The sequence below is a fragment of the Leptodactylus fuscus genome, chromosome 2 (assembly GCF_031893055.1).
Source record: "Leptodactylus fuscus isolate aLepFus1 chromosome 2, aLepFus1.hap2, whole genome shotgun sequence".
In the NCBI taxonomy this organism is placed as follows: Eukaryota; Metazoa; Chordata; class Amphibia; order Anura; family Leptodactylidae; genus Leptodactylus; species Leptodactylus fuscus.
In genome coordinates this window covers 170740439-170753745 of record NC_134266.1, presented here as the reverse complement: position 1 = coordinate 170753745, position 13307 = coordinate 170740439, and the positions used below count along the sequence as shown (strand labels likewise).

The window sequence follows — 13307 nt, the reverse complement described above, 5'->3', positions numbered from 1 at the left end:
CTCTTTAAATAAAAAAAAAAAAAAAATTGCTTCCATAATTAAAGGGGCTATATTTTTTGGACATCATCTATCTAAGTGCTCTGTGAGGGCAAACACAGTAAATAACAGTCCCACTCAGGACTTCCTATATTAGCCAGTGGACATCATGTGCACCTATATGGTTGCTTGTTTCAGGATAGTGCCAATTGTTTACTAAGCAACTAAATTGGTGATTGACAGTAGACCACTGCAGATCTCAACAAATAAAAATTAGATGTCCAAAGTGAACAAGCATTTTGGCAAAATGACAAAAAAATGAAATGTAAGTTACTGTAAGGTGCCTTTATTCAAGGTGACTGTCAGCAATCTATTGTTATGATTGTGGCTCGTGTCGTGTGTGTGGCTAAAAGTCCGACCAACACCAAGCTAAAGAGACATCACAACATTTCTTAAAAATTGGATGTGCAGCGCTTATACATTCTATTATCTCTATTTCACAGAAATCAGATGCCAGTAAATAACAATCCCAGAGTCGGCACATGGCCCAATTAAATGCAGGGATTTATTGATATACAACTGCTCGTTCTTCAGTAACAAACTATCTACTACACATTGTGACTATCATGGAGCACATATTGGGTAACAACATAAAGAAAAGCTTCTGCATCACCTCCCTGAGGTTACTAGCAAGACTAAAAGGAAAAAGATTACAGCAATGATTTAGTTTCTCTTCACGTCTTCATTGCAGGATACATTTCAATTTTCTATAGCAGATTTCAGGCAGGAACCCAATGAACCCCATTATAGTCAATAGAGTCAGTAGAGCAGCAGTGGTACACACTTTAGGATGAATCTGGAATAATGAATGAAACCTAAAATGTAACATAGGAGAGGTACAGGAAAGACGTTATCTGCCTCTCTCATGCCAATTGTTTTATTTAGATTCCTAAAAATAGAGAGCTAATGCTGGTAATCTCATTGGTACCTTGGAGATTTTTTTTGTGTAGATTTTTGAGAGTTTCCTCACCACAATCCGTGATAAAAAATCTTAGTGACATAAAGATCACTAGAATCCCAGTTTTCACTGGGAGTAAAGCATGCTTTTTCTGACCATGCTAAAAAAGGAGCAATCTGTCCTATTCTCTATTCAACTCAAAATAGTGCTAAAAATCTTGTGGGTTGGCCACACACTTTTTAACCCATTTAGTAAAAAAAGAAAAAAAAAGAAATTTTTTGATGTGTTTTCTTGTTTATCTTGCCACCAAGAAACTTCATGTGAACAGACAAAGACATTTATTGCATATCCACAAGATACTGTAAGTGTGTACCCTAAATCTAGGACCCGCACCCATCACTAAAATGAACCTCAAACAGACCCTGCCTCACTGCTCACCCATGTTCCCTCTGACAGAGCTACACTGTTTCCATAACTGCCTTAAAAGTAGGAGTTACAAAAACAATGTAGAAAAACGAGGTGCACTATTTCTACATCTCACAAGTTACGCTAGGTTCACACCTGAGTTCAGGTTCCCATTCTTGCGGTCTGCTTGGGGACCCCAAAAAATGGGTACCCAATCCACTTAAAAAGCAGTTTCCCATGGATTCCATAGACTGTAATGGGGGCCACTGGGTTTCGACCTGAAGAATTGCTTTTTTTTTTTTTTTTTTTTTTAGCGGAATGAGAGGCAGAATGCCTGAACAGGCAACGAGCATAGGTGTGAATGCAGCCTTATGAAAACATTGTACAACAGTGACCTAGACCGTTTTTGTAGCTCCCATTCACTTTTATGAGTGGATCAGACTGTCACGAACAGAGGTGGGAGGTCAGCCATGAAATGTGTCAGAGATATCAAAGATAGATGTGGGATCGGTATACATGAGTCCCCCTGCGAACTTCCGGTTGGCACATGCGCAATGGAAGGGCGGCAAGAAGACTTCCTGTTCCTTAGTGAATTAACCAGGGCTGGGTATGTACTTCAGGGTATGGTCCTCGGGTTACGACGAGCCTGCTGCAGAACCTCATTTTCTGAATGCTATACAGTGTATAGCATTCGGCAAATGAAGGCTGATTGTGTAGCAGGCTCGTCCTTGCTACGAGCACGTAAGTATGCTGTTACCAGTTGACTTTTTCTCATTGAAATGAATAGACCAGCGTTGATTGGCCAGTTGCCAGTGATTTGGCCAATCAACGCTGGTTCTGCCAGAGGCTCGTCTGAGGAGGCGGAGTCTAACATCGGACTATTCATTCCAATGAGAAAAACTCTTGCCTGCCCGTGGCAAGGACGTGCCTGCTGCAGAATCAGTGTTCATTTGCCGAATGCTATACATATATATAGCATTCGGCAAATGAATATATATACTGTATAGCATTTAGCAAATGAGGTTCTGCAGCAGGCTCGTCGTAACCACAAAACAGTATGCCTATACCCCTGCTAGACATGGCAAACTCTCAAAACCGGAAAGAGATCTTCGACCGGAAATAGGAAGGGCGGGACTTAATCCTTTGTTATTGTTGTCAAAGGGGGACTCATGTATATATAATGTTTTTTGTAGGTAAACCCCTTTAACAGAAAATAGCAGGTGAGATATTAACTAGTTAACCCCACAGCAAATGAGCTTACTTAGATGGCAATCCAGTAATGTGAACCACCAAAACACATTATTCTACTCCTGGTCAGTAGACAGCTTTTCCATACTGTAAATATTGTACATATTATAAATACTTATTGTATATATTTACTTACCTGCATTGATAATGAATATGCCCGTACAAAGGAAAGAGGTAATATAAAAACCACCCTGCAGCTCAGTAAGGTAACCTCCAACAACAGGTCCTAGTATAAACCCCATGCTGGAAGCGGAATTAAATCTTCCCATGACATGGGGGCGCTCTTTCTCAGATACAAGGTCAGATAGGAATGCTTTTGAAATTGAAAGAGAATGTTTAAAAATTCCTACAAAACAAAACAACATTTTTTTTATCCAATTTACCCATCAATTATCAATTTGTTCTACCGATGCACAAACATCTCTTCAGGCATCCGTCTTTTTAGCATCAAAATTATTTCATACACACACCATTTCTTTTACAGTGAACCACCAATTTTCTCTTCCAGCTCTTTTAAGATCAATACATAAGTAAATAATAAATAAATGGTATATGAAGAATTAAGATCAGACATGAGACTACCTCCTCTGAACCAGAGGGCCGTAGAACTAAAATTAAAAACCACAAAAAGACCACTTGAGGCCAGGGGCTGCACTGTAAGTGATCTGCAGTAGGAGATACATACAATAAGATACATACCATTCTCATCCACAGGCTGTGATTGAAACCTACAGCATGTCCATTGAGAGATTGGGTTTACATAGCACTTTTTTTCTGAAAAACTATGTGCATTTTTTTAAAAAAATTATAGTAATGCATAGTACATGTTACTGTACATTTCACCTGTACGGTAAACCTCCGGTTTAGCGCCATAGTAGAAATGTGTTAATTATTACATAATGAAAAACAGCATGGAATTTTTGAGAAAAAAAGAGCAGTGTAAATGTAGCCAAAGTAAGGGAGGACACTCACATTTAGGCAAGGTAGTATACGGTACACATATTAACACAAAAGGCTTTCTGCCTCCATGTTAGTCTTCACCAAGCAGACAACTGACAGCTGCTCCAAGCCTTTTACTGCAGGGTAGTAACAATCTTCTCTATATAGGGTTTCCAACACAACAATGTGAGGACAACCTCAGCAAATAAAATTTACATATCAGTGCGTATTCTGACTGCCAATATGCCAGACTGTCTCAGAAAGCATACAGGGCCTACCATGAAAATGGTTCAGCATGTGGCAAAGCAGTACTGGCACCAGAACCAATTTCAAAATCTAAAATAATGTAAAATAACTTTTAGTGAATTAAGTAAACAGTTGGTAATCACTTTAAAATCCCATGAACCCCATTGATCAGCTGGTTGAAGGGGCCTTGGCATTTTTCTCAGTTTTCATCACTTGCGTTTTTTTTTCAACGCAGCTTTTTTTGTTGTAGATTTTGCTGTGTTTTTTCAGCCAAAGTCAGGAGTGGATTTAACATCAGGAAATGTGTAAGTGTTTCCTTTATATTTTTCATTCCATTCAAGCCACTCCTGACTTTGGCTCAGAAGAACCCAGCAAAATCTGCAAAGAAAACCCCCAAAAAACAACAAGAAAAGAATAAAATGCAGTTCTGCAACATGGGGCTATAGCCTAAATCAAATGGTGTGCTATATAACCATTTAAGGGGTCACAGCACTTGCACAAGCACTGCAGCCTCTTCAAACAGCTGATCAGTGAGGTCCGGAGTGACATACTGGACCTTCAGCTCAAATAGAATTGACTTAGTTTTAATAAAATATTTCAAAATCACTGCACACCATTGGGTTCTTTAGTGAAATAATGCGAATAGTTATTTTCTGTTTTTGCACAGTATAGAAAAGTTATTCCATATATCACAAGGACATATTAGTTTTAGATACAAAGTATTGTAGAATCAATAGTAGCGCACAACATTTCGATCTGAAATACGAACTTCAATGCCTTTATGTATCTCCACTGCAGCACCAATGGATCATGCCTGATGAAGTTGCACGCTACTATTGATCCTACAATAACTTGTATCTAAAACTAATATGCCCTTGAGATATATGGAATAACTTACCTATACTGTGTAAAAATGGGAAATAACTATTCACACTATTTCACTAAAGAATCCAATGGTGTGTGCAGTCATTTTGAAATATTATTATGGAACGGGTTGGTGAATCCCTCAACTAGCACCTCCACCACCTATATAAAGCGTGCAGTAACAGCAAATTACATATTAGTTTTAGCAAAGACTTACCCACAGGTATTCTTGCAATTGCATAGATGTATATATTAATGGATAAACCAAGAAGACCATATCCAAGTGCACTGATAAGAATGCAGGTGATCAGTGCATACCGCCTTCCAACAATATCACTCCAACTTCCCTAAAAAAAAAAGGAAAAGTCATTGCAGTGTCTCTTATATAATATTTTTGTTTAAATTAGATAATTCTAGGATACATAAAAGTGTATTAAAAACTGCTTAACATTATAATGTCTCCCCATATAATAGTAATATATCCTCGTGGTAAAAAAAAAAAAAAAAAAAAAAAAAATTATATATATATATATATATATATATATATATATATATATATATATATATATATATATATATATACACATATACACACACACACACAGTCCTATGAAAAAGTTTGGGCACCCCTATTAATCTTAATCATTTTTAGTTCTAAATATTTTGGTGTTTGCAACAGCCATTTCAGTTTGATATATCTAATAACTGATGGACACAGTAATATTTCAGGATTGAAATGAGGTTTATTGTACTACCAGAAAACGTGCAATATGCATTAAACCAAAATTTGACCGGTGCAAAAGTATGGGCACCTCAACAGAAAAGTGACATTAATATTTAGTAGATCCTCCTTTTGCCTCTAGTCGCTTCCTGTAGCTTTTAATCAGTTCCTGGATCCTGGATGAAGGTATTTTGGACCATTCCTCTTTACAAAACAATTTAAGTTCAGTTAAGTTTGATGGTCACTGAGCATGGACAGCCCGCTTCAAATCATCCCACAGATGTTCAATGATATTCAGGTCTGGGGACTGGGATGGCCATTCCAGAACATTGTAATTGTTCCTCTGCATGAATGCCTGAGTCGATTTGGAGCGGTGTTTTGGATCACTGTCTTGCTGAAATTTCCATCCCCCGCGTAATTTCAACTTCGTCACTGATTCTTGAACATTATTCTCAAGAATCTGCTGATACTGAGTGGAATCCATGCGACCCTCAACTTTAACAAGATTCCCGGTGCCGGCATTGGCCACACAGCCCCAAAGCTTGATGGGAACTCCACCAAATTTTACAGTGGGTAGCAAGTGTTTTTCTTGGAATGCTGTTTTCTTTGGACGCCATACATAACGCATTTTTGTATGACCAAACAACTCAATCTTTGTTTCATCAGTCCACAGGATCTTCTTCCAAAATGAAGCTGGCTTGTCCAAATGTGCTTTTACATACCTCAGGTGACTCTGTTCGTGGTGTGCTTGCAGAAACGGCTTCTTTCTCATCACTCTCCCATACATCTTCTCCTTGTGCAAAGTGCGCTGTATTGTTGACCGATGCACAGTGACACCATCTACAGCAAGATGATACTGCAGCTCTTTGGAGGTGGTCTGTGGATTGTCCTTGACTGTTCTCACCATTCTTCTTCTCTGCCTTTCTGATATTTTTCTTGGCCTGCCACTTCTGGGCTTAACAAGAACTGTCCCTATGGTCTTCCATTTCCTTGCTATGTTCCTCACAGTGGAAACTGACAGGTTAAATCTCTGAGACAACTTTTTGTATCCTTCCCCTGAACAACTATGTTGAACAATCTTTGTTTTCAGATCATTTGAGAGCGGGCTGTCCATGCTCGGCGACCATCAAACTTAACGGAACTTGAATTGTTTTGTAAAGAGGAATGGTCCAAAATACCTTCATCCAGGATCCAGGAACTGATTAAAAGCTACAGGAAGCGACTAGAGGCTGTTATCTTTGCAAAAGGAGGATCTACTAAATATTAATGTCACTTTTCTGTTGAGGTGCCCATACTTTTGCACCGGTCAAATTTTGGTTTAATGCATATTGCACGTTTTCTGGTAGTACAATAAACCTCATTTAAATTCTGAAATATTACTGTGTACATCAGTTATTAGATATATCAAACTGAAAAGGCTGTTGCAAACACCAAAATATTTAGAACTAAAAATGATTAAGATTAATAGGGGTGCCCAAACTTTTTCATAGGACTGTATATATATATATATATATATATATATATATATATCGATCCCTGTCTGTGATTCTGTAAATGTAAAAGTGCATGCAATGAGATGGGAGATATAGAAGTAGGGTACTAGGAGTAAAGCAACTACAGGGGGAGTACTAGGGGTAAAGCAATATGAACAGCTATAAAGTAACTATACCAATGTAGAGGCAAATATCACACCAGAAAGAGGTAGGACACTCAAAAAGCATGCACTCAAAATATTACTAATACTACATCTAAGATCTAGATTTATTTTTTTTACATCCATCTATTATGTCTATTTAACAAATGCAATAAATGGTCAGAAAAAGATGCAGGTCCAAAAAAAGTCCAGATTTTTATATTATATATATAAATGTATGTTGTTTTTTAGATTGATTGCCATCCATTTGCATCCATTAAATGGATGTGCTAAGCAGATTTAGAAAACAAGATCTGAATGGAGCCTAAGATAATTCTGCAACTACCAAAGATCAATAGGTACATGAGATATGTTAATAAATGTGTCATATCTTTAAAATGGCATAAGGGCATAATAAAATCTGAAAAACCATAACACATATTTATGAATGAATGATGTCAAGCAATGTAACTATTTGTACGTAATGCGTATCTCTGTAATATGGTTGCACACAGAAGCAAACAAATGTGGCTACTATTGTGTGAATTCGGCTCTGCCATATGCACAGAGAAAATACAAGAAGAAATCAAATACAATGCAAAGTTCTGCCAGTATGGAAACTTTCTTGGCAACGGGAGTCTGAATAAAATCTGGTCACATGTATGATGTACTGGGTAGACAGCCTATATTACCCAGAGAGAAAGGCATGTGCTACATGTGCTTTTTATTTTCCATCCCATGTATGACTCTTCACTAAAATAACCCTACATTCAGGATGTGATTAGAAATTCTGGAAACACAACTGAAAAAAATAGAAAGGAAGTTGTGGCCGGACAGGATTAAAAGCTAATGGCTAGCAGATTAAAAAGTGCAAGTCAACTCACAAATTCTCTCCTTATATGGTTCAGAGTGGTAGATGCTTCCATAATCATATTCAAGCCCCACCATTTACATTACAGAACAATGCTGCATTGCTTGCCAGGCAATGTAGTCACAGCTTTCAACCCCATTAATCACCAGGTATGCTAAGGCAAAACATCCCCACTGTGATACCAAGCATGCTTTCTTTCACCTTTGGCATCCAAGACCCTCTCTTGAATTAATTGGTGTTGCTGCAAAGGAACATGGACCCAGCTGTGTCAAAATATTAATGGCAAATGGCTGCATACAATATAATATTAGCCTAGATTGCCAACAATATGTAATTTTATGGAAGCCTGCAAAATGGGTGTTCTGCCATTCATAGTGTCAAAAAAAAAAAATATATATCTTTTTTCCTGCCAAACTACTCCTGAAGCTGTTGTCTATGTGATCCCCCAGTATTCACTCTGTAACCCCTTTACAAGGATCTGGCCTTCATTGCAGGGGACCACCGGCTACCTTTATCAGTATTACCAGTGTAGGTGACAGCAGTAGCACCAGATAATCTGGCAAGAGTGTAGTAAAAATATGGTCCATGGTCAGGGTGGGCAGAATACATTCGCCATGGTAATCAAGACATGCATGAGGAATAGATCCAAGGTTAGGTAATATGGATAAAGACAGAATACAAAAAACAAAACAAGTAGGGCTGGGGGAGGCCATCATAAAGGGTTGCATTAGCCAATAAGTTACACTGTTGTAGATGGGTGGAGTGGACAAGGGGTGGGCCCCCTTTAAGTAGAGAAGCCCAGGAAAAAGAAAAGTCACTTGGAGGAGGAAAGTGAAAGGCATCACCCACCCTATTTGTAGGGTAGATTGTAGCATTTGCAATTTTTTTTTTTTTGTATAGTTGTAATTCACTTGGTTGTATTAAAAGGAGGTTGAATGGATTTTGTGACTGTTAAGTTGATTAAGTTGGATGGTGTGAGAGAGTGAAAGGTGTGGTCTGGGAGAACAGGTATGTTCCAGCCAAGCATCTAAAGGGTATATGGTAAAGACCCACACCAGGGAGGTCAGCTGTGTGATTAAGGCCTGATATAGTCTGTGCGTGAAGACTATGAGTGTGGAACCACACTGACAAAGCTGAGAGTTCCTGTGTGAACTGAACCTTCAAACCAGGTACTGTGCCACCTGTGGTTGATACCAGAGCGAGAGTCTGGCAGTTAAGCTCCTGTATAGTCAGGATACAGTTTCTTTTGTTATAGTTAGTAGTGTTGAACAAATAGTATTTGAATCCTAGTTTCAAATACTTCACTCCTATAGGAATGCATTGAAGCCGGCCAGCGGCGCTTAACCCCTTCATGATCGTCCGCTCCTAGGCATTTCTATGGGAGCGGAGGTATTCGAATCTAGAAATTGAATACTATTTGCTCAACACTAATAGTTAGTTCTCAGCAGAGGAGGCTTTTGTTTTGTTTGTTTGTGCCTTTGTAAAGGCAGTTTATGCACAAGAAGTGAAAAATACTGAACTTAAGTGCAACCTAGTCTCTGTGTCTGTTTCCTGCACTGCTACCAAGCATCTACCTGAGCGATTCCCCACAATGGACATCTTGTCACAGAAGCCAGGATGGAGCGTTCCTTGGAGTTGGTTTAGTGACATCTGGTGTTTGGAGGCTGGTGGGGAGCTAATAAGGCTCTAGACTCTTCACAATTTTCTATTTAGAGGGACTGTTGTTATGGCTGAATTGCGGGTGCAGAATGGGCGAACTGCCCTCACCCAGGTGCAGTGAATAGGTGACCCCGAGCCAGAATTAAAATGATTGGAGGTATGAACAGATGAATTTTTTAGGTCAGATCTGGTGGCTCTGAGGACCTCCTCCATTGGTATTGTTAGAATTAGTCTAGTCCATAAAATGGGCTGAATAATTTTTTATGTTGGTGAAATTATTGTTAACCATTTATGTACAACTAATTAATGTTAATAAAATAGATACTGTGACCAATAAAATCCATCCAGGCTGTTATGGGTTTTCATTCATGAGAGGTGGGGGCTGGGTATATGGAAGGAGTTGACAAGACCCATTCATTACTTGTCCGTTAGCCTAAGACATTTGGTGCGGGAGCAGAAGGTCATTTTAGTCATAGTACATGGCTTTAATCTGCCGTTTATCCTGCTGACAGTGTATCAACTTCCACATAGACTTCAATTACATGTCCCTGCCAAGCATCTCTAGTACCCCAATGTGTCCAGCATGATGTAGACATAGGTCTAGATGATGTAGTGGTGATCCCTTGGTGACAGTGCATTGAGGATGACCGTGTACACAGTGCAGTGAAGTGTACAGAAATAGATAACTCATAGTTCTGTACATATTGAAGGGGGGGGGGATTCAGTGATTGGCTCATGCTAGTTTTCTAGCACGAAAGTGGTGAATTTGGGCAGATGACAGTGTGCCAAAAATGCACCACTTCGTGATATTTACAACTCCCACACCATTTTTCCAAAAAGTGGAGAAATCAGGGCAAGTGTGGAACCATGCTTTAATACTATGGGGGTAATGTTTGTGTCTCTGTCATAAGTGGGTCAGTTTACAGTTTTAGTTGGCTCCTATGCTAATCTACTTGTTAGCCAGGGCTTCATGAATATTCTGAAAGGAACCGTGAAAATACAATCTAATCTGAATGCATCAGGCTATAGAGAAGAAGAAGCTGAGTAAACTGATCTATACTCATATGGGGGGAAAAAAAAACAAACAAAAAACCAGTATATTCATCTAGCCATGGGGCGGTCCCATCAATGATTGACAACCCTCCATGTATTACTGTGCATAGAGGGAGAGCTGTGAATCACTGATAGAACCATCCTCATGAGTAATAGCACCTATGAAGGAAGAAAAGTGGGTCAAGTCAGTGTTAGTGCTTTTAGTATGAATCTTACCACAATAGCGCTAGAAAAGAGTTGAAGGATACCATAGCAAGAACCTGAAAAAAAGAATGTCTTTATTACTACATTATCAGTTCCAAATGGTCAGATCGATTGAGCAGCAACTGAAACTTCTCAGCCATCCATGTACTGTACATGTTAATACAAAGTGTACAACATGAACATACAGCTTCCAAATTTTCATAACCTTACAATGTATGTATGGGCTGGGAAACAGCTGATATGCGGACCTTTGTGAGCACCGTGACCCCTTCACTATTTACATTGCACAAAATCAACTTTATAGTGACCTCACAATGTAATTACAGCTGTAATAATATTGCATGACTGCTATAAAAATAGATAGGGTGTGATGTAAATAGTTAATGGGCCCAGACAGTGTAGTGTGCCCCCAGAGCAACCACCCCACATAGGATAGTATATTCCCAGAGGCCCTATATAGTACCCACATTGTTCTACAGTGGTCCCACACAATATAATATGTTCCCCACGGTGGCCTTACACAGTATAATGCTCCACACGTTATAATATGCTCCCAAAAGCCCCCTCTTGCCCAGTATAATCTGTTCTGGAAGCCTTGAGGCTCTTCAGACGAAACCCACAAAATTTGTTTTGACAAATATTCGTGAGGATTAGCCATCTAGTTTATTCTGGTGCTATTATTGTACGCTTGGGACTTCTCAGATCCCAGGGTATAATAAGTGATGGCTGAGTACTGCCTCACCTCTCCTGGATATCCAAGCTCTGTTCATCTCCATCCAGTGTCCTCTTCAGTGTTCGGGAGTATTTAAAATACAAGTAATTAAAATACTTGTCAGGTATTTGTATTTTGTCATATTGAATTACACAAGAAAGTAATGTCATGGCTACTGAAACAGGCCAGCACTGCTACATCTCAGCATAGGAATGCATTGACCAGCGTTGATTGGCCGAATGCCATACAGAGTACAGCACTCGGCCAATCAACGCTGGTTCTGCCGGAGGAGGCGGTGTCTAAGATCGGTCCACAGCAGTCTCCATTCTGGTCCGATCTTAGACTCCGCCTCCTCACAGACGAGCCTCCAGCAGAACCAGCGTTGATTGGCCGAATGCTGTACTTTGTATGGCATTCGGCCAATCAATGCTGGGCAATGCATTCCTAAAGGAAAAAGTCAGCTTCCGAATATCGCAAGCTGACAGGGATCCCTATGTAATACAGTGACTTGAGCATGTTGGTTGCCCCCAGACATACTTCCCCTGCTGTCCCAGTTGCATTCCAGGGTGTTGGCATCATTTCCTGGGGTGTCATAGTGGACTTGGTGACCCTCCTGAGTCGAATATTGGTTTCCCTGATGGGCAACAATGGTGTGTCTGTGCTGGAGTCACTCTCCATTGAGTGCCGCGAGTCCCCAAGGGGGAGAAAAAAAGTTCGATATTGGCACTTAACATGGGTCCTTCCAAGTTTTGCCCATTATGTGGGTGAATTGTCCCTAAATTGCGGGCTGAAGCATGGAGCTCTCTCTTGGTGCAGCTAGTCTCCAGGAAGCCAAGCCATGCCTCCATTTTTTTTAAGAAAAGTTGATTCAAAGTTTGAAGGTGAACTGAATTTATTTGGACTACCAAAAACATTTCACACCCAGTTCTGGTTTACCAAAGATATGAGAACTCACAAGTGACATTTGCTGACATCTGCTAATTTTCTAAACTTCATGTCAGATACATCAGTAGCTTATTTAAAAAACTAAAAACTTGAGAATCTTCAGTAGTTGATACCTTTCTTAATGGCTAACTCATAATGATAACAGATTACAACATTTCGAAGCTCTCGGCTTCTTTCTCAAGTAAATTTACTTGAGAAAGAAGCCAAGAGCTTCGAAACGTTGTAATCTGTCATTGTCACGGGATGGTTAGAGTCTATACTATAGGCAATGTGTAATATATATTTCATGTGGAATGTATTCTCTAACCTGTTATATACATCAATGTGTAGTTGGCTGATTAGGGTCTAGTGTGTTAGCACATTGTATGCAAATACCTCTAACTAGTGAGGACAATGGGTGGAGATAATCTGATCAGTGTCTCCAAGAAGATGTTGGATGGTGCATTGTCCATAGTAGACAGGGAGTCTGCTCTCCTTGGTATAGGTGAGGGGGGAAGGATCTGTGACTCAGCCCTTCCCACCCACAGATATAGGTGTAACAGTCTTAGTATATAGTTGTAGCTAGCAGTTAGTATGTGTTAGCCGGCCTGTGCACAGCTCTGCAGAGAGCCAGAATTTAGTTACAGGACCAAGGAACCAAAGTTATCATTGGATTGTGACTTCTGTGGACTTATTGTTATTACGGTTGACGTGACCGCCGCCGGCTACTAACTTTGTGGATTACAATAAATTGCTGTTGTCTCCCGACCTCTTGCGTCCGTGTTGATTCAAAAGACCATCCGGAGGAAGACGTATACCTTTGCTCCGTGACAACTGGTTGGCAGCGGTGGGATCAACAGAGGACAGCGAGATGGACTACAGCAGCCCAGCGAT

At 39.8% G+C, this 13307-nt stretch overlaps 1 protein-coding gene across 1 annotated transcript in view; it reads right to left on the bottom strand.

The window, feature by feature from the left end:
* Positions 1 to 13307, bottom strand: part of SLC67A2 (solute carrier family 67 member 2) — a 46337-nt gene that overhangs the window by 1549 nt on the left and 31481 nt on the right. Inside the window, exons 3-5 of the mRNA XM_075262803.1 lie at positions 10790 to 10833; positions 4854 to 4983; positions 2724 to 2933 (exon numbers count right to left, since the gene is read on the bottom strand). Of these exons, the coding sequence (XP_075118904.1) occupies positions 2724 to 2933; positions 4854 to 4983; positions 10790 to 10833 (384 nt within the window). The remainder of the gene's footprint in view (positions 1 to 2723; positions 2934 to 4853; positions 4984 to 10789; positions 10834 to 13307) is intronic.